At 36.3% G+C, this 21968-nt stretch overlaps 1 protein-coding gene across 8 annotated transcripts in view; it reads left to right on the top strand.

Moving 5' to 3' along the window:
• Positions 1–21968, top strand: part of PICALM (phosphatidylinositol binding clathrin assembly protein) — a 72419-nt gene that overhangs the window by 22562 nt on the left and 27889 nt on the right. For all 8 annotated transcript variants that reach the window (XM_026103340.2, XM_026103339.2, XM_026103345.2 and 5 more), the window contains exons 2-11: positions 7041–7183; positions 11412–11487; positions 12769–12871; positions 14675–14768; positions 15263–15374; positions 16545–16651; positions 17829–17870; positions 18576–18661; positions 19917–20040; positions 20401–20537. In XM_026103340.2, the coding sequence (XP_025959125.2) occupies positions 7041–7183; positions 11412–11487; positions 12769–12871; positions 14675–14768; positions 15263–15374; positions 16545–16651; positions 17829–17870; positions 18576–18661; positions 19917–20040; positions 20401–20537 (1024 nt within the window). The remainder of the gene's footprint in view (positions 1–7040; positions 7184–11411; positions 11488–12768; positions 12872–14674; positions 14769–15262; positions 15375–16544; positions 16652–17828; positions 17871–18575; positions 18662–19916; positions 20041–20400; positions 20538–21968) is intronic.

Genomic DNA, 21968 nt, shown 5'->3' with positions numbered 1-21968 from the left:
GTGCTGTCGAGCAGAATTATTTTAAGTGTAGACATTATGTGTTGTACTGTTAATGATTAGCCACAAACCTTTCCTCATGCAATTGGAATGTAAGACATTGGTGTGTTACCTGTTTGCTTTGAAAGAGGTTGAACTCCTCTATGTTGATAAGCTCATTCAAGAAATTTTTTACACTTCCTTTATGTGTGTGTAGTTAAAGCTTTTTTTATTATGTGTTTTGGCTTCAGGTGTAAATTTACAAATGAAATAAACTTGATCTGATGCATATCTGGATCCATCAATACATATTTAAATTCTAATACTTCTTGGCTTTCATCCTGCTAACAGGAAGTGTTGAGGCAAATGAGAACTTCCTGATAACTTCACAGAGTTTGGATAATTTCACCTTTCATCCTCCTGGCATGTTGGGACTTCTGGCAGTTTGGTTTTCAAAATATTTATATTCTAACTATTTTGGAAGAATAGGATATTAAGAATTTGTATTGGAAGTCTTAATTTGTGAATTTACAAATTTTTGTGATTTTTTTTGCATATAATTTGAATTTTTTAATTTATTCCATCTTTCATAGCATTTGCCTTGTCTGGTCATTGACATTATCTGAAACAAAGCTACATGCACTATGTGGGGAGAGTGTGGTCTATTCAGAATGAACCTTAAACTTTGACAATACCTTGTGGTAGGGCAAAGACATCTAACATGCACATCTGTCCAGAGGTCACAGTAAAAAGAAATTAGCTGTTTGCTTAATAGAGCGCACAACTTCATTCATAGTAAAATATAAAAAAAACCAAAAAGCAAAAAACCCCTTATTGTATGTAGACTTACACAGCTATGCGAAATAACAAGTCCTGTGTTTGTAGAAGATCGCAGAATAAATAGGAACAAATTTGAGATTCCTATTGGATTTAAAGCTAAATATGTGCATATTCTGAATATTTATGTAAGGTCAAACTCTTAATGTGGTGTACTTGATCATCACTAGTGTCTTTTACAGTTGTATTTTACATGTTGATTTTTGTGTTGGTTTGGGAGAGATCAAGTGTTTGTATAATGTGGTGAAGGTACACTTGTGGGTCCTTGATCGTGCCTTGTGTTTCTGGTATTTGTTCGTTTATGAATTTGAAATATGCATTAAAGCAAGTTTTTCCCCGTTATGATTTCAGTGTCCATTTCCACGTGAATCTTGCAGTAAGCTGCAAGACTGCATTTGTGACATGACTTTCTGTGGCTGTGGGTCGCTGTCAAACACAGATTGAGTCCTGTGAGATCCATGAGAAGCTCCTGGGGGAGTGGTGGGTACTGAGATTTTATAACAGTAGTACCTCCAACAGGACAAAAAAGAATAGAAAATATGCCAGCCAAGCAAAATCAATTGCTTGTTAACATGTTGGGTAACTTCAGTGTGAAAATTGGACCTATTAAGCAAGAGTGACAGTAAACTGAACTGCTTGTCTTGGGAAAAAACAAGTGTTAAAGTGCTAATTTTGCAGCAGCTGACCTGGGCAAGCTCTGTTTCTGAATCCTACACCAGAATCTTCTTAGGTTTTTAGTTCACAGAATCACAAAGGTTGTGGTTGAAAGAGTCCTCTGGAGATCATCTAGTCCAACCCCCCTGCTCCAGCAGGGTCATCTAGGGCTTGTTGACCAGGACCCTGTCCAGGTGGCTTTTTGAACATCTCCAAGGATGGAGACTGCACAGCCTCTCTGGGCAACCTGTTCTCAGTGCTCGGTCACCCTCACAGTAAAAAAGTTTTTTCTTATATTTTTTTGTCCTATATAATTCTGTCAGCAAACGTGAATTTGGATTCAGTAAGCCGTAGATGTGAAAAATGGGCACTTTACTGAACAAAGCAGTTCAGTGCTTTCAGGCTGCTTTTTTGTTTGGCGTTTGACCAAAACTTAATACATGCAGAGTTGAAAGAATTTTCTCTGTATCTGAGGTTATATACAAACACAGAATTAACTAATTGGGGTGTCACTTACCTTACTCTCCTGCTTTGATTTTTACTGAAGGATGGAACGTGTTTCAGTGCTGGCACTGATTGTGTGTATCCATGTTGAATGATCAGTATTTCAATTACCTGCTTACTGGATGCATACTGTTCATTTTAGATACCATCTTTGCTATAATAAAAGATGAGAAAACAACAGTTTTCCTGGTGGGAATCTGTCACAGTTGCTTGACCTATTTTGAAGTACTTAAAGGTGTGGGGCACACTTTGGCCTGTAAGAACTGATCCTTGGAAATGTTTCCAGGTTGATACTGATGAATAGAAGCATTGTTCCACATGAGAGGTGTAGCTAAACCGTTGGAAATGATCAGACACTGTATATATATGAAGTATAAAACTCTGGCTTATGTTCAGTCTACTTGTCCGGATACTGCAAATGGTATAAGCTAAAAGGTTTGAGTTAGATAAATTTGTTTTCAGTCCAGACTCGCTCATGAACTTACTGTGAATTAATATAGGTAAGATTCTGCAAGGAAATGTTCATTAAAACTTTTTCAGGTTACTTCCTTTTTCTTTGCTGGGAAGCAAACAATAGTAGTTTTTCATACCTTTGCTTTACAAGGATGCTTAGTGCAGAATGAGGGTCTGCTTGAGGAGTTAGGTTGCAGGCACACGTCGAGCACACATGTTCTCTATGATTTGTGGCAGATGCCTCTGTGTAATTATTTAGGCTACGGCCTTGGGTTTGCCATGGCTCAAGAGGTTGCATGATCACTTACCATGGATTGGCTAATCCAGTTACATGCTTAGTGTGGAGTAGATGCTGTACTTCAATGTCTTAGCTTGGTAATAACTGCTCTGTGTAGATCTTATCTTCTCATTTCTTTGATACGAATCTCCAGTCTTACTGTGCTTTTCCTCTTCATACTTCTCTGACCTAATAACTATTGATTGTGTAATATTTTAGAAAAGTAATAAATCTTGTAGAGTTCTTTCTAGTAATGAAGTCTGAACGGTTGTAAAGATTGTAGCTATCTTGGAAGTGCAGAATATATTTTTTCACCTAGAATATTTTACAGTACAATACTTAATTTGTGCTACTTCAATGGATTTAAAGAATCACTCTGGTATCGGTGCAGTTGCACACATTGTGTTACAAAATAAACTATAAAGTCGTTCTTGCTTTTTAGTTGTCTTTTGTTTTTAGGGCTTTTTTGTGAGTGGTTACATGAAAATCATTCAGCAATTTAAATTCTAACTGCAGCATGAAAATATGATTCAGTATCTTCTATTTAAAAAACAAACTAGAACTGTTTTCTAGGAAAATCATGTAATTTTGAAACCTCTGCTGAAATTTAGTGTACCATTTAGGTAGGTAAAGTGGAATTCTTCCAAATCTAAATCTTCTAAGCCAGTTAAACAGTTCTAAGACTTTGAAACCTTAAAAAAAACCCACTTCTACGTTGGCCTACTCTTCTGGACTTCAGCTGACTTTGTAATTCAGTTCACTTTTTGCCTGTCTTCGTTTTTCTCATTCTCTTTCCATCTACAACACAAAATCATAGACTAATTTAGGTTGGAAGGCACCTCAGAAGGTCATCTTAATCAACCCTCCTGCTCAAACCAGGATAAACTTAAAAGATCAGGTTGCTTATGGCCTTGTCCAGTTGAGTTTTAAATACCTCTATTACACGAACTCTCTGGCCCCTGCTTCCAATGCCTGACCACTTTCAGTGTGAAGATTTTTTTTTTTCCTTCTCTCCTCTTAATTTGGTCAGAATTTTCCATGCTGCAATATGTCTGCTGCCTCTCATCCTTTTGCTGTGGCCCTCCAAGAAATGTCTGGCTTTCTGCCTGGTAGGTGGTTGGAGATAGCATTTAAATCCCTCCCCCCATGTTTAGTTTTCTCTTCTGCAGGCAGAGCAAACCCAGCTCCTTCAGCCTTTTCTTGTACATCAAATGCTCTAGGCCCTCATCATCCTGATGGCCTTCCTCTGGACTCTCTCCAGTTACACCTGTGGATGTGACCATTCATTCATTGCTAAGCTGCTTTTGTTCAGCTGTCCCATCTAGCTGCAAGTTGAGCCTAAAATTCTTGCTGCTAACTGCTGCTTTCTCTGAAGCTGTAGTCGATTTGGTATCTCTCTGCTGTGTATCTTGTTCTATGGAAGTTGCAGAGCTTGTTTTTAGATCTGAAGATGGTTTGTACTTCCTAGGAGATGAGTTTTCAGCTGTGAGGCTTTTTGGGGATTGATGCAGAAGGTCAAGTGTGAAGAAGAGTAACTTTTCTTTTTGTAGCACTGCTGGGGGGCAGTAATCAACCTCCTTCCTTCTCCCTACAACAGGAAGATCATAGGTGAAACACAGCCCTGAAAATGGTCACACTTTCACCAAGGCTCCCCCCACCTTTTCTTTACTAAAGTTAAAGGCATTGCCTTTAGTGCCTTGCCCTTAGATATTATTAGTTATACACCTGCCCATGTTATCGCTCATATGTACCCAGTACCTAGCAGTCTTGAGATATGTTGCTTTGGGCACTTACGTTTTAAAACATGTAGCTAGTGTTTTGACAGGTGAGTGTGAGACACGTTGTGTAACGTGCAGGTTGTGAAAACAATTATACCTTTGTTCCTCTTAATGTTCCATCCTTAATGAGGGGTGTCTATGGAGCAGGACAAATAAGCAGCAATTCCGTATGTGACAGCCTTCCCGAACTGACTGTGCAGCAGTATGGGATGCAGGACCCTGTCTGCTCTGCTGATGTGCCTGTATTATGCTTCTCATGCTTTTGTTAGTGCCAAACTGCTGATTTTATTTGGATGTAATTGTACATATTTCTTTGCCTAATTAGCATTACTCATGCAAGTATTTCCAAAGAAACTTTTAGACAGATGTTACGTATCTGAAGTCTGTTGTCTAGGCACTGTGGGGTATCAGGGTGTATCAGATTAATAAGCATCTGTGGTGGTAAAAAGTATCATTCATTTAAAACTACAGTGCATATGTTCAACCTGAATTTTATATTTTATTGCTATATTTTATACAGCAACAGACTTCTTGTTTTGCTAAACTTCTTTCACAGTAATGAAGGTATTGGTGACTCTTTGCCTCGTTCTTATTTACAAGTTCATTTCCTTCCGTTGAAGGCTAGACTTGCCTGTGTACCTCTGTTCTTTTCTAGGTTCTCTCCCAGTTGTCTCCTGTGTCTCCCTCCTTATGTGCCTACACCCCCCTCCCCCAATTCCCTCACCCCGCAAGTGCATTCCTATGCTTGGCACCTAAACAGTAATCAATTCTGTAAGGGATGGTTTTTTACTGTGTTACAGAGCCTGTTTTCTTTTATACACTGCAACAGGTAGCAAAACATGATTTTGAAGTCCGGTGCTTTAGAAATAAGTTGTCCATTGTGAAGTATCAACTAGAATATATGCAAGTTTTTAATTATAGTTAGTGAATTGTCTCACGGCATGTCTTTTTTGTTGTTTTTGACTAGCTGGCAAATGTTGCATTTAAGAATGGAAGTTCTCAGTTTCTAATACTCATTGCAACACTTAAGCTGAAACGCATGAAACAACATCCTGTGATGTATACTTTTATTTAATATGTATTTCTGCCAGATAGCCTTGCACAAAACTATTTATGTTATTACTTAGGTGGGAAGACCTGAAGATCAAGAAGCTGTACAGTTTTTTTTAATGATCCAGCTCAACACATGTCTCTTGCTGAGTAATATCCTAGCATTGTCTTAACAACTAGAAATCATCATTCAGTAACAGATAATCATGACTTAAAAATGAGATCATGAATGCCTGTAGTCATCACTGTTTTCCTTGTAGATCAAGGAATGGCTAATCTTTCCATCTCGTTACATTTTAAATATGGAAATCATTTCCTGCTCACTTCCTTTAGTAATTGAACTTGTAAATACCATCGTTTTCAGTTCTGTCCACACTAGTTTTGAGTCTGTGGAAGCCATGTGTTATCTGCTGCTGGGGCTGAAGGAAGAGTCCTGTCTGTCTTGGAATCCTTCATGATGAATGGTTATTCATAGCAGATATAAAACTTTATCTTCAAAGGTTAAACATTTGCCTTCAGGTTATACAGATAAGATGTTTCCACTTACAGTCTTACTATAGACTAGGCAGGCATAGGGCTTATGCAGGTCTTTATTGAGCTATTGGCTATGGCTCTTGGTAGGGTTATCAGCTTGAGTTAAAATTACTGTTTTATTTTTGAGGTGGGTGTAGCAGTAAAATGTCATTGGTATTTGCATCTAACAAAGTTCAAGCTTCATATTAAATGCAAACAACTTGTATTATATCACTTTTTGGATGTTAATATCTGCTTCTGTTGTACTTGTCACTGTAGCATCATGTATTTTCTTTGTTGACATTTGAAAATAAGATACTGGACTGGATGTCTTACAGGCATGCTTCTTCGTGGTTGCACTGTTGTGACAGTAGCGAATCTAGTGGGAAGGTAGACGAGCATGGAGATCATGGCTTTTTTTACCAACTGTCTGAAGATTCTCCAGCTCATGTCTGCCAGAAGTCCAGATTGAACAAAAATTGGATGGTTTTGTTGTAGCTTGTATTTTTTTTATATTTTTATTACTTGGAACCAATGGCTAGAAAAGCTTTACTGGTTCATTAGAAGGCCAGAAGGCTGGAACTTCATATGTTACAAGTAGTTCTAGTCACAATCTACCAATAAGACTTCACTAGATAATAGCATGTAAGAATTCTTTAAGCATTTAATGCTTGTGATATCTGAAAGCTGGGGGTCAGAGTTAGTCAAAAATAGTGCAAATCATTAGGGTAGTCTTGTTCCCAGTCCTTCTAAGGCAACTGCAAAAACGATTAGGAATTGGAATTTTGGCAGCAAGGAGAATGGAATTTGTATCACGAGATTCTAGTAGACCATCACCACCATGCTTTTCAATAAGTTATTTCTTTTACTGGAAAGCCACCCAGCTCTGGTAGAAAATATTACTTTATAAAGTTAGCATACTGATTTTTTTTTGGTGTGTCATTGATCTTCCTCCACAGAACTTGCAATTATAAAAAAAATTTTTTTCTCTATTGCAGATTTAATCCAGTGCACAAATGAGATGAATGTGAACATCCCACAACTGGCAGACAGTTTGTTTGAAAGAACTACCAACAGTAGCTGGGTAGTGGTCTTCAAATCTCTCATCACAACCCATCATCTAATGGTGTATGGAAATGAGGTAATATAAAAATTATATGCCTGAGAACAGTTACAGCACTTCATTCTTGTAAATGTGTCAGAGAAGTGCTCCTACTAAATATCTCTGTAACAAAATCTGTATTTTTGCCTTTTCGCCTAGCTCTGCATGTGAACAGGGTTTATGATATATTTGTCTGCTTAGTTTGTTCCCACTCAAAAGTCCATAATGGTCAGATCAAAACTAGATGTTATCCTGAATGCAGAATTGTATGCTTGGAGGTACCCTTTTCTGTGGCATTTTTTTTTTATTATGAAGGAAAAAAAAATGGTGAGAACTTAACTTGAATGGGATTCTGAAATCTGAAAATGAAAAATATGTTTTAATTTGTGCTCAGGCTAATCTAGAGTGAGTCTTTCCTCCCAGATAACTCAACCTTCTTCCCTCCACTCCTCCCACCCCAAGGCTTTTGCAGTGAAGGAAAATCTGCCTGTCTCTGAGCTGTTTGAGTGTGAGCTTCTAAATAATAAGTACTCTAGAACAGTTTTAAAAGATTTTTTCAAAAAAGCAGTAAGCTTATGTTCTGGTCTGCAACTCAAACTGCTATGGGACCTTATTTTTTGAAATAGTAAGTCGTGCATAGCGATTGTTTGGATTTTCTGCATTTTAAAAAGCCTATACTTTCCTGGCTCTCTTAGCAAGTGTTTATAAGCATTCCTTTTTACTGAAAACAATCTAATGTAAGTTACAGGAATTTTGAAATTAATCTCAAATGGAAATACTTAAATTTACCTTTATGTTTATTTAACATTGTTTTTCATTTTTTTGAATGGATGTAAACTTGGTAACTGTCCATAGCACATACTTGGTATAAAGGAAGACTAAGAAAAATCGCATTTTGCATGAGACTCTTCAAGAGAATTCTCTAATAGAGAATGTGGAAAAGCAAAAGTGCTGATATTTGCAAGGAGTTGCCTTTCTTTTCTTATGATGCCATTTAGATGTTGAGGGAGAAGTATGTGCAGTATCTGCCTCCACCCGAAAATGATCTCTGTTCAGTCTGTAGAGAATGAAATACTTAAACCTCCTACCCACCTAGGGGGAGGAATAAAAACAGAAGGACCCATCTTTCCTATCTTAAACTTGACAGACAATACAAACCTTGTGCATCTGAAAGATGTAATGAAGTAGGCTATACCACAGGACTGTATTTTTAATATCAGATGAAAAATGAACTGAAGCTATTGGGATTCTGCAGATGAGCAGTTCTTAGAGAAGAGTATTTTTTTCCAAGATTCAAACTGTATGCGTTCCTTTCTGCCCTTTTCCTTAAATGTCTGTTTTTAAAACTAAATTTTAGTCTTGATAATTCCAATTAGTCTAACCCTGGGTTGTTTCTCACCTGTAAAAGGATCTGATCGCACACTTCAGTGGATAGTTGGTTATTTTAGGAGTGGATAGTTAGTCTTTCTCCTAGCAGACTTGCAAAGCAAGTTCTTTCCTCACTGTGAAACAAAATTGGTCCTGCTGTAATCTCTCGTACACAGGATACTTTATATAGGCTTTTTTCTTTATACTTTTTTGAAAAATAGCTGCCACTTAATAGACTAAGCTTCTGATTTTACGAGCTGATTGAAACTTAAATATTATCCAAAGGCAGGTTTTTGTTTTTATTTCCAGTGGGCTTTGGCAAAGTGAGAGTTTAGTTTTGCAGAGTGCTTAATGTGGAGTTCTGGCTTTCAGAATGAAACCAGATTTTGAAATCTGAACTCTGCAAAATGTAGTTAGTGTTCTTGGACACTTGCTTGTTCACATGTGAGAAGCTGACTTTGAAAACAAGGCTGGGTTGGTGTTCAAAATAATGTTTCACAGAGGTAATCCTTACTAGATAGGAAAACAAACTCCCTTTTAAAGGAAATACAGACCACACTTCTGCGTAATAGTAAAGAGCAGCTTTCAAATCCTAAACAAATGTGTGAAAAGTTCAGTAGACAAGTGTTTCACAACCGCTGCAGACTTCTTCCCAAGGGACTTAACCTGTGTGCACCGAAGGTGTTTTTGTGCAAAACTTGGGATTAAAAGAAAGTATTTTTCAATAAATAAGACTAAATTTGGGGGTTACATAGGTGTGGTTGCCATGTGCTCTGGAGAGCTTACAGGTTTTGAAGTAACTTGCAATTTAACTTCCAGATTAGTGCGATCTTCCTTTTCTTTCAATCATCCTTCATAAATTTAGTGTTTCTTGCACTGCCTGTTTTTCATGAAGGATTTATCATTGTTGGAAATAAAAGCAATTTCCATATGTCTAGAAATCTTATGATTGAACTGCTGTTTAACTATATAGAGTCTGCTAAACTCTGAATGCTTATTTAGAAAGAAAAGATGAAAACACGTTATCAAATTGTCTGGATATCTCCAATGTTGATGATAAAACAAACAATAGAAATATTGACTTACATACCTAAAAATAGTTATTGTCTGCCCAGAGGGTATTTTGCTCTTGGATAGTTAAGGAGGGATAGTTGTAGAAAATTACAGCTAGGACCAAAATCCTTTATTTCAGTTTGTGTTCAGTTCAGAGTTGTTACAGAGTTGTTTGTGTAACTGCCTGCCTCCAGAGGGTTTTGGATTTTATTTTTCAAGTTATTAAGAAAAAAGTCTGTTTTGCAGGTAGTTGCAGAAGTATAATGGATCTCTTCTTGGAAGCTAAATAAGCCACAAGAGGGCAGACTTCTCGTTTTGGCATTAAGCGTGATCATTAGGATAGTTAATGTTTTCTAAAATACGGTCTGTTTGTATACTTTGAGCTTGTTGTAGTTTGGAGTAGTACCCATTTTAAGCTGGTATCACTACACTTTGTAGTAATTGAAGGTATTTCACAGGCCCACTGCCTGAAATACTTTCCATTTGAAGAATCAAACTGCCGAACAAGTTTTGCTTGCCAAATTTGTTTGAAGAAGCAAAGAGGATAAAACTGCTGCTCAAGATGAAACTTTTTGCAGCTAGAAATAGCATTTGAACAGTGAACATGAAAATCTTTGCTTATGAAAATCTTTACAAGCTTACAGAGAATCTGTGAATTCCTCTTGGAAAAAATGAAAAGCTTTTGGTCCTTCAACTTTTGCTTAATTAACTTATAGCTGAGCACTGAGTGCCTTTAACTTTCTTCACTCTTTCTTGTATTTACTTAGACCATGTATTTGTGCTAGTTAAGGTAATTCAGTAGTACATGCTATACTCATCATAACTCTTTCAAAATGTTATCTCAAGTGGATGGTCTATTTTTGTAGCCGCTCCCTTATACAATAGTTCATAAGACAAAATCATTTTTCGTGTTAGCTTTAGATGTGCTGCTAGTGATCTGAAGTGATTCTTTACTAGATCAAAATAGCATCAGTCATTCTGTGCAACATCATTTTGAGTTCAAAATAAATGAAGACTTGTATTCTGAGACAGGTTTTATGCAAGCTTTATCTGCTTTTTTTTAAAAAAAGACTTTTCCAAAATATCATAGTATGGAAGAATAAAATGAGAGAATACATCATGTTTAACAAAGATGTATGTACTCACGATTTGTCTTCAGAGCAAAGATAACTCAAAACCCCAAGGGATAAACTGGAGACTGCATTGTTGTTTCTTGGCCTGTCCACTCAGGTCAAACTGAAATAGGGCTTAATATTTTATAGGTTTCAACTGATTATTTTAAGAGAAGTAAACTGCAACTCATGTGAGACGTACTAAGCGTGATATTGTGCTGTTAATGCTTTATATGGATTCTTATACTTAATGTTTAATTTATAAGGAAAGGAACCTTTATTTCACCTTGTATTTTTAGAATTTCTGCAGTATGTTAGAGCTAAGTACGCTTATGATTATATGTTAATTGAAAAACAAAGATTCCATTGGCAAATGATACCAAGTGTGTGTGTGGGGGGATGTCTGTTTGGGGGTTTTGTTTTGTTTTGTTTTTAACCAGCTTTTAGTACCATATTCTGACTTAATACAGAGAGTCTTAATCAGAGGCTTTTATTTTAGATTCATCAAATATCTATGTGACATTGACTTGTTCAGATTTTTACACTAAAAATAATAATAAGCTTAGCATGCAAATTCAGCTGAGTTTTTGTAATAGTTTCCAGATTTGAAATGAGTCTTAATGTGTGAAAGTTGCATTTCACAAACTGGATAACGGGAGTATCAAGTACTGTTATGTCAATTCCAGTTCACCAGTAATACGTTAAAAAAGATTCTCATTTCTCCTTCTATCTAGCGTTTTATCCAGTATCTGGCGTCCAGAAACACGTTGTTTAATTTGAGCAATTTCCTAGACAAAAGTGGATTGCAAGGTAAGGTATCTTTTCTTTTTTTTTCATTAAAAATCGGTAATATACTGGAGGACAGTAAATACAATATACTGGAGGACAGTAAATACAACTCACTAGCTATGATGGACCTTGTCATTTAAGAAGTAATTTTTCTGTGTGCACTTTACGCACAGTGGTATTTCTTCATTTACAATGTTTTTATGGCATGACAGAAGTTGTCTGCTGGAGGAATTTGTCGTCTCTTTTAGAAAAGGCCTACTAGAAATGCTTCCAACTTATTAGTTACACAGATATGACTTATTATTCCTGCTGTTCCTGAAGTGATTTGTCCATATGGAGAGGTATATTTTAATTAGTAAGTTAAATTTCAAAATGCATCATACATACATCAATTAAGTTATGTCAGTGAGACAAGAACTGTAGTTGACAAGAACTTCTTTCAAAATTATCCACAGACCGTTCTGCCCATCTTTGAGACTAATTCTGCAGGTATCAAATTTCTCTTAGGTTCAGATTTTTCAACTGAAATATCTTTCCAAATTGTTACATGGCAGTTAAGTGTAATTCTGATCATACATGTAGCTGTCTTTTTCTGAAGTTATTTCTTGCTTTCGACTTTGCTTCATATGTAGCTGGTCCTGATTTCTGCCACAACTGTACTAAAACATGCACACTGATTGTTTGCCTGGGGACAACAGCCTTCTCTGTGATAACCAACAATGTACCAATCTTCCGTGTTCTGAGTATAGATTATGAACAGATCTTTACTGTCTTAATTTAAGTATTTTCCTTGTAAGATAAAAGACCTGAATAGTAATTTTTGGCCTGCATGCTTAGGAAATATTTTTGATAACTATCAGTCTGTTGTTACTGTCTTAATGTAGTCAAATTTCCATTAGGTCTTCCTACTTACTTCAGTGCTATTTTTCTTTCTTAGTGGTAAATGAGAGTATATATTTTGGAGTTGATTCAAACTACTTCAGGCATGAAAATTTTTTTTGTAATAATTTCCATCTTGGCATAAGAAGACTTGCATAAATGCTTTGTTTTGCTTTTGGAAGTAATTTCCCTTAGGAAGTGAAGTAAATTTCTACATAGTTCGTTCAGATCTTCTAGATATTTGCCATATTGTATGTTTTACACAGTGAATACGATGACAAAGTTCTTAACACAGATGAGTTACTAAAAAATCAGGCAAAAATACATTCAAACTGTCTTGCTTTAACAACTTGGACTTTATTTAGAATAAGGTTTTGTTCTTTAATTGACTAAATAATGAGCTTTTGAAACTTTCTTTTTTAGGGTATGACATGTCAACATTTATCAGGCGGTATAGCAGGTATCTGAATGAAAAGGCAGTTTCCTATAGACAGGTGGCTTTTGACTTCACAAAAGTAAAAAGAGGGTAAGAACTGCATTTTGTTTACTTATCTTAAAGTCTGTCTTATGTCTTTTTCCTCTGAAATGAGCCCCCATAAGAGGAGTTGCTCATTTGAGACGAGGTAGGTATTATGTGTAAAATAATGCAGTGCAGAGCACCAGTAACTGGATAGCTCACATGTTATAGTGGATGATGGAATCAGTCAGGTCACTTCATTCATCAGGAAGACGTACTGGTCATGGTCAAAGATCTTTTGTTCTTTGTGCATTACCTCTGCCCATATCCAGTGCTTTTTAAAGTTAAAACATAGTTTCAGTTTTGTGTTTGAGCATCCTTTATCATCCATACACAGCATAATTCATGTTGATGCTAAAACTTAATTCTCAGCTCCCCCACAAGGGAATCTCAACTTAAAACTGTTTAATGAGTTAACCGCAGTAGTGGCATACATAATAATATTTTGCATTAGTGTTGCAAAGGCATTTGAAGTTGGCCTGAGAGAACCTCCAAATCCCTTCTGACTCCTCGCTGATACTCTAGAGTCCCTTTTATCTTAAACTTCAGTGGTAGAGTAAAAGAGGAATGACGGGGCTCATTTCGCTCATTCTTCCTTTAGAGATGGGTGGAGTCCTAGCGATGCAAAAAATCTTAGTCTTTTCCCCATACAGGGGGTGTGTGTGTGTAGTCAGGTGGCGGTGGGCACACTTTCAAGCCACGGCTGTTAAAGGTAGATGTTGGAGCCTACTGAGGTGAGCTGTCTTAGCCCCCAGTGTGTGCCTGGAGGCTCTTCTGTGAGCAGGCAAGATTAACTCTTCTGGTGGTAGCAGTCTGTTTGTTCCTGATAACAGGTTTTCTCAGGGGTGCTGCACCTCTGCCTTGTAACATTAGGTCTGCTGCAGTCCCTGCGTGCTGTCAGGGGGGAGTATGCTGCACCAGCAGAAAGCTGCACACAGCCTGCTCCCTATTGCCTTCCACTTTGGAGAAGAGCCACAGCCTTTTCCGTGCAGATCAACTGTGAGCTTTGCATTTCCAGGAAACGCGTGATTTGCTGTGCTCATGCTCATGTAAGGCAGTCTCATGTGTCCTATAGAAAGCAGTTGTTTTTTATCACTGAAGTGACTTAGTCTCTTCCTGGATTGTTGCATTTTTTTGGATATTTTAATACTTCTCTCCTCCCTTCCCCCCAATACAGAGCCAAATAATATTATTAGGCTATTCAATCTGAACAATTAAAAACAAGCAAATACTGGGAGTCTGCAGTTAAAAGGAAGTGTTATATAGTGTCTGTAAGCTTCTTTGAAAAAGCTTGAAAAAGTATTGCCACATTTGTTTACTTCTTATTGCTTTTGATTTAAAAGGGAATAGTCCAGACAGTCATGAAATAATATATTAGGCGATGAGAACAGCATAGGTAAAAATTTCCTAAGAAATCATTTTGAGCCTCTCTGAAAGGGATTTGTTAGTGATTTTATGCATTTATTTAAAGCAAGCCCCCTCCTTTCTTTTTTTTTGTCACCTCACCATCATAGCTCAAAGCTCTGAGGTATCACTTTAGCTCTGTTACACTTCTGAGTGCTATCACTTTTTTTCTGTCAGGAAAAAAAATCATTTTAGAATGATGTTTTGGTCAAATAAAATTTGCTCTTGCACACTGCAATTATTACAGTTGTATTGGCCAGACAGCCTTTTTTTAAAGCCTCAAAAGGCCTGTTTCCTGTGGTCATGATTTAAGAGTTTTTTCTGAACTGTTTTATTTTCTGTTCTGCTTCTCACTAATAATTTTCTTCAAAATCCAGTTAAGGAATTTTCTTTTGTTTTGCACAATAGGGCTGATGGAGTGATGAGAACAATGAGCACAGAAAAACTCCTAAAAACTGTACCAATTATACAAAATCAAATGGATGCACTTCTGGATTTCAATGTAAGTTTAGCAGTGTGCACACATCAAGCATACTGTCAGCTTTGTACAAATTTGAACAAGCTTGGAAAATAAAATGTTTAAACATCTTCAAAACTTTGTTCCATCTTCATCCATTTGTGTCCACATTACCTCATTAGCTTAAAGAGCAGAATGCATTTTTATGGATATAACCCAAACACCTGACAAAAATATGATGCTCGCTAAAGAGAATCCTCTGAGTGTTGTTAATTGTGTACAGTGTGTGAGAATTGTTCTAATTGCTTGTGTTGATTATTTCTGTCCTGCTGTCTTTTCGTTAATATTAAATATAACATTGGTTAACGTTGGTTCATCCTCTGCTGAAAAATCCCCTGCTGGTTTGCTATGCTGCTACTTTCTATTAATAGTCTGAGATGAATGGAAAGCATGCTTTGGGATAGAGTACCAAAGTTCTGCTAAGAGTTTTCTGATAAGGGATCAATTCAGTCGAATTAACTTTTTTCTAATCTTTCTAGGTCAATAGCAATGAACTTACAAATGGTGTAATTAATGCTGCCTTCATGCTGCTCTTCAAAGATGCCATCAGACTGTTTGCAGCTTATAATGAAGGAATTATTAACCTGTTGGGTAAATATAACTGCTTTCTATGATGCCGAAGTTTGGGGAGGAGGGGGTTTAGTAAACCATCATGAACAGCTGCTCTTTTTCCAGAAATCAAAGTAATTATATTGTAAAATATCAAAATATTACTGTATTTTCCAGGGCAAATTTGTTTGTAAGGTTTTTGTGCAATTGCATTTTATACAGGAAAAAGTAAATTCTAAAAACAAAGCTAGTTCAAGATTTTATTCACTTTTTTTTCTTGTACTGTTTTATTTATCTTGCTGAAACCAGTGGTCTTTTTAAAACAAACAAACAAACAAAAAAGTCTGTTCTTTCCGAGTTGGAAGTAGGTACAATCACTTATGGATTTGCAGTTACAGCATTTGCAAATGCTCGGCTATCAAAAGTTTAATGTTGTAAAGCTTAATATTTCTAAAACATATCTTGTATATTGGGCGAAATTACAAATTCAGGCTTCAGGCTCTTTCACTTGCACATACTGGAGGCATAGGGAAATCTACACCTGCAGATAATAAAACTAAGTTGAAAATGTCCTGTGGATTTGTTTGGTTTAGTTGTATTCTATGATTGGGTACAGCTCTCTGCTTGCTGTTATTACCCAATGCTTTCAATGTGGAAAGCAAAATCCCGGATTAGTCAGTGAAGGACAGTCATGCTTCTAATCTCAAGTTGTTTTGCCTCAGTAATAAGAGCTCATCTTTAGTTGCTTTGACTCCTGTTTTGAGCAAAGCTTTATACAGAAATAAGCTTTCAGCACTCAGTGTCTTGTAACCTGTTGCTCTTCGTTGTAGATCAGACTGTAACAAGAGCATCAGTCTTGCAGAGGTTGTCCAGATACCTAGCCTGGTATGTGGTTGCTGGAGTAGAGCAGGCTTGTGACTGTTGCATCGTAAACTTTTTTTCCAAGAGAATAAATTTACATCTCTTTGGGTAATCTGTCCCCGCTAGGGTGCTTATGCTTATGTGACATCTTGTACCTGGCAGGTAAGGTGTAACTGCGTGTATATCAGTAGCTCATGATTGACAGAGTGGGATTTTCACAGTTAACATGACAAAAATCTGAAAATGTGTTCTGTTTGTTGTCTTGTATACACTTTTACTTGGAAATATACACAGGTAACAATGCAGGATGCATAAATTCTTATTTAATGTGAATATTTTTAATGTTTATAGAAAAATACTTTGATATGAAAAAGAACCAGTGCAAAGAAGGCCTTGATATATATAAAAAGTTCCTCACTAGAATGACACGGATCTCAGAGTTCCTCAAAGTTGCAGAGGTAAACCTTAGTCAGCCCTTCATCTGAAACAGCATATAAAGTGCTTATTTTCTGATAAAGCAGATACTGTTTCCTTTTGGTCCATCTGATTTTGTTTCCATCAAGGGTCATTTTTACCAATCTCTCCCCTGATGATTAGTTCATTTGGGGACTGTGTAGAAAACAAAGTATTTACTAGTTTATCTTATGCTCAAGAAGGATGTATAAATAGGTATTTTATTATTTCCCTTGTTATATAATAATTGTGGGCAGTCTTTGAAAAAGAACCTTACTGTAAACAGAAAAGTAACTGTGTAGTGACCTTCTTTTTATTATTCTAGCTGTAGTCTAATTTGAAACCCCTTATCCTGCCATGTTAAGTCTTAGATGAAATAACAGCTTAACAAATAAGAAATTGGGACAACTGAATATAACTGAATATATTGTAGTATTTGGTTTTGGAGCTGTGCTCTAGGTAGCTCCTATAGATATGTTTGTACAAGAATTTGCTAGCATAGAAGAAAAATCTGTTACTTTGCAAAATATCTTTGAATATATTTTGCTTGTTGCATATTTGTTTCTGAAGCGTTGTTGAAATAATGTCCTAGCGTTACATAATTTCTTAGGTGAGATGTGTTTCTGTGCTTACTCTGCTTTTCTTAAGTTACTCATTTTATGCAAAATGTTAAGTTAGTAAAGTTTGATTCATTTTCTGTCTGTCCTTTGATTGGGTAGTGTTTATCTTTCTATTGTTAAAATGTATGTTCACACTGCACAGTGCTTTATATCTGATATGCTCTTTAGGAAAGAGCAGTAGCTGTTAAGTAAAGCTGCTTTAAAGGTGCTTTGTATTAGCAAGTAGATGCTGTATATCAGTAGTTCTGATAACTTATCCCGTAAATTGTGTGATAGACAAAGTTCTCTAGATTCACAATTCTGAAGCACTTTTTGTTTCTAAGGCAACTAGTGTTTGGTATCTGTTAAAATATCTCTCTACCAAGCCTACTTCAAACATTTATACATTTAACAGAAGAATTTATTATAACCAACCATTTTAGAGTTCAAATTGTGGAGATCTGAAATGTGTACACAAAGGCTTGTGCTTTTGCATGATTTCATCTTAATGTTGTTTGCTTTTTGAGCATCTCTGCCTTTAACAAATGCAAACAGGTTCTAAAGTTCATTTGTTTTATTACAGCAAGTCGGAATTGACAGAGGAGACATACCAGATCTTTCCCAGGTAGATAAACCTATTATGCATTTGTCAGTACATGTCCGTTTGGGGGTTGCATAATCAGAAAAACTTGGCAGTACGGCATACACTTCACTCTTGTGTATGTTGTCACCAAGTTGTTTCGAAGTTTGATTAAATCCAACCCCTGTCATAGTCTGGCTTTCATATGCAGTGATCTTATTTTAAAGTATTATGGATCATTTTTGTCATACTCTAATTGATTTTCAGTCAAGTTGATTTCCATCATGCTTGATGACACAATTTGTATCTGTGAGTTCACATAATGAAGCTTTGATATGATGTTATGGAGCTATGATTTTTAGCAAATTTGTTTTTTTGGCTGCATGCCTATTTAAATCACTTATGAAGGTTGCTATGTGTAGAGCGTGCATGTAGAAATGACTTTAGGCACAATTTCCTCCATAGTACCTTGGAAATATTGACTGCTTCTGATTGTCTGTTTGCTTTTTCCTAGCTGTTTCTTTTTAACATCTCTTGACATATTTCAGTACTTACTCTGTCATAATGGCTCACTATCAGTAAGGTAGTGATGAGATTACATCACCTAATATTTCAAATAATTAAATATATACTGGATGCCAAAACATGTTAGTATTCTGAGCTGCTGTGCCAGTTATATTTCAGTTGCAGTCTCTTAAAGTCTTAACTTTGTCTTAGATTCTTCATATCTGTTTCCTGATGTTTTTTCAGGCACCGAGTAGCCTTCTGGATGCTCTGGAACAACATTTAGCTTCTCTTGAAGGAAAGAAAATCAAAGATTCCACAGCTGCAAGCAGGTGCCTATGCCGTTGTTCTTTTAAACAATTGTTGAATCATATGTTAAATCTGTTATTTTGGGATTTCGTCATAAGCTAAGGTTTGTGTAGGTTCTGTTGCAATGAAGATTGTACTGCATTAGCAATGCTGGAGTAGCCAGTTATCATATCTCTTCTTGAGTACTTAAGACAGCTTTTTCCAGCTCAACAGAACTAGAATCCAGAGTTGCAAACACTTGCTTAGAACAGTAGTTAAACTTTTAAGATCTAATCTTGAACTTTTGAAGGGAAACTAGAGGTGTTTTCACTTACTGTCTGGGAATCCTCATTTTATGGTAATGATTAGACTTGTATAAAGAACATAACATGTATGAATGTTCTTAGATTCTGATATCTCAACTCTAATTCCTTTTTCTCAGAAGGAAGAAAATGCTTCCATAATTCCTTAAATTGAGAACTGATGTTTAAAGTAATGGGGGAATAAAGTGGTAAAAGCATGTGACAATAGGCATTTGCTGATTTTGAGCATTTGCTAAAACACAAAGTGAAATATAGAAAAATCCTCTAAGCAACTGACCTTATGTACGTTTAAATAAAAATGCTTAATACTGGGGGGCAGAAGACTTGCAAAGTTAAATAGCATTTCTTTATCACATGCTTAAACAATAAGGCAGTAATATTTTTATGCTGTTATGATAGTGACAATTTTAGTATTTAGCAACACTTAGCTATTTTTCTGATCTTTTCTTTTTTTTGTGAGGTTATTTTAGCTTGTTTTGGAAATTGTTTTTGTTTTATATATCTTTTTGCACCCTCTTGCAAACTTCTGGGGTATACTTGTTGTGTTAATAGTCTTTTAAACCTATGAAATTAGCAGCACCATGAATTAGAGCCTAGATTATCAGATTCCTGTGCATCTACAAATAAACCACCTTGTTTTAATTAGTTTCATAGGTTAACAGGGAAAGAACAAAACTTGAAATGTGAATTTTTGTGATGCAGCTTGGAGGGGAAACATTTAAGGGGGAGGGGGACCTGAAATCCAATAATACAAGAGAGGAGATAGCATGATTTCTTAGAATTTTTATTTTGCAGTTCATACAGTGTATTGTTTACCACTTTGTTGCACAGGGCAAGATAAACTGTATAACCAGTATTTTAAAGAGTTCAGAAGGAAACCGGGCAGGAGGGTGGATATAGGTAAATTATTTTTGTATACATTCCTATCACATGTCACTTATTAACAGCCAGCTTTTCTCTTACCCAATTACTTTAGGGCTACCACCCTTTCCAATGCAGTCTCTTCCCTTGCAAGCACCGGCCTGTCCCTTACAAAAGTTGATGAAAGGGAAAAACAAGCTGCGTTAGAGGAAGAGCAGGCTCGTTTAAAAGCTTTAAAGGTAAGTATACCAGGTTTTTAATTGAAAATACTGTTTCTATGCTCTTAGTAACAGCCTATGAAAATTTTTAGGGGAGCAGAGGAAGAGCTGGAATTATTCATATTGAACACGTATTGTTGACAAAGGACTGGAAATAGGATCCTGTGTACATATATCATACAACTTATAAATGGTCTTTTGAAACAGTTTCTGAAAGATATATGGCATTACTGACTCTTGCAAATTATCCTTTATATGCAAGTGACACTTTACTATGTGGAATATGTAAAATGAATTCTTCTGTTTTGTTTTACCTAACTCCAACGTCATATACGCAAATGTTGTTGCTGGATTTCTTAGCCCAGCTCATTTTCCCAACAGGAACAACGTCTAAAAGAACTTGCAAAGAAACCTCATACCTCGTTAACAACTGCAGCTTCTCCTGTGTCAACTGCAGCAGGAAGCATAATGACTACACCAGCCATTGATATTTTTTCTACTCCAAGCTCCTCAAACAGGTACGTTTCAATAGTGTTTCATTCTGAGATGGGCTGCAGCTGACACTTCCTCTAAATGTCTGCTGCGGAGCTTACTTTGGAGAAGGTTGTTTCTGTGTAGAGTTCATTTATAAGAAATGATATTTTTTTATAAAGTTGATGGGGGAAAATATCCCATTGCAATAAATAACATAGAAAGTGTGTTTTCATCCTCCCTTTACAGTTTAGTTTCTGATAAGAACCAACTGTTGACAGCCCTTGCAGCTGTTCTTAGTATGTGAGCCATCAGTTGGAACTGGAAAACACACATGCCTTGTCCCCAAAGAACCTTTCAAGGTAATTTGGGAAAAGTCAAATAAACGTTTGGTATGGGAGGTCTTAAAGGTAATGCTGAACTTTGTTGCATTTCTAGGTGTTTAAAAGCAGAGTGGTAACAAATCTTCTTGGTAGATTCTTTTAGAAAAAGGGAAGCTTGAAACAAGGTTTGAAAGAATAGAGGCATGTTTTGCAGTTTAAGTTGCATCTGGAACATCTGCCTGCAAGGACTTGCAAGGATAGGGCAAGATTACTCCACACTAATCCTGATCTTTGACTAGCAGGAGCTGTTGACATGAGTGTGTGAGCTTCCTTCTGTAGAATACCAGTCAAATAATAATAGAGTACAGTGCTTTTATCAGTATAGAAGAAGGAAATGGCTTTCCAAAATAATATCTTGGTTTGGATTTCATCCTAAATCTAGTGAAGGAATGCTTACTTGTCCCCTTAGAGCGTACATAAGAATCTACTTTACTTTCTGCTGTTCTTAAAGTAGTCTGCACTTCAGTAGCCTGTTTTCTCTGTTAGAAAATCATTGTAGGAAATTACTTGACACCAGGGATGTAGAAAATAGATAATTTGTAGAAAACAAAGTTTTTATTAGGAGCTAGAGAATCTGGCAGTGTTAGTAACTGAAAGACTTTCTAAAAAAATTTTTTTTTTAATGTTGCTTGTTAGAGGCTCAGATATTTGCAATGGTTAGATAATTGCATTGAACTTGTAACCATGAGTTATGTGGTTTTGCTCTGATCATGCTTTTTAAGAGGTCTGAAACATAGGATTCTGATAAAGCTTCTTTAAACAGCCAGAAATGCTACATTGTGGAAACATTAGCAGCAGCTGAAAACCTTTTTAAATTACTTTATCTGATTTAGTAGAATTCTGCAATGTACTCCGTTTTTTCACAAGATAAAAATACTTGCAGATCAGGAATCTTGCTTTTTCTTCTATTTTGAAGTACCAGACTGTTCCATAGGAGGTATTTCCAGGGTGCTGATAGCCTGCAAGAATCCTTTAGGATTTGGTATCTCTTTCAAAAAACCAAATGCTAGTTTGTCTTCATGTTTAAAAACAGTTGATGTCAGTATGGCTATTAGGATCAAACAAATGGATTAGAGCAGAAGCTCCTATGAACCT

Source organism: Dromaius novaehollandiae, chromosome 1, assembly GCF_036370855.1.
Source record: "Dromaius novaehollandiae isolate bDroNov1 chromosome 1, bDroNov1.hap1, whole genome shotgun sequence".
Lineage (NCBI taxonomy): Eukaryota > Metazoa > Chordata > Aves > Casuariiformes > Dromaiidae > Dromaius > Dromaius novaehollandiae.
The sequence above is the reverse complement of the archived record's forward strand: the minus strand, read 5'-3'. Positions and strand labels throughout refer to the sequence as shown.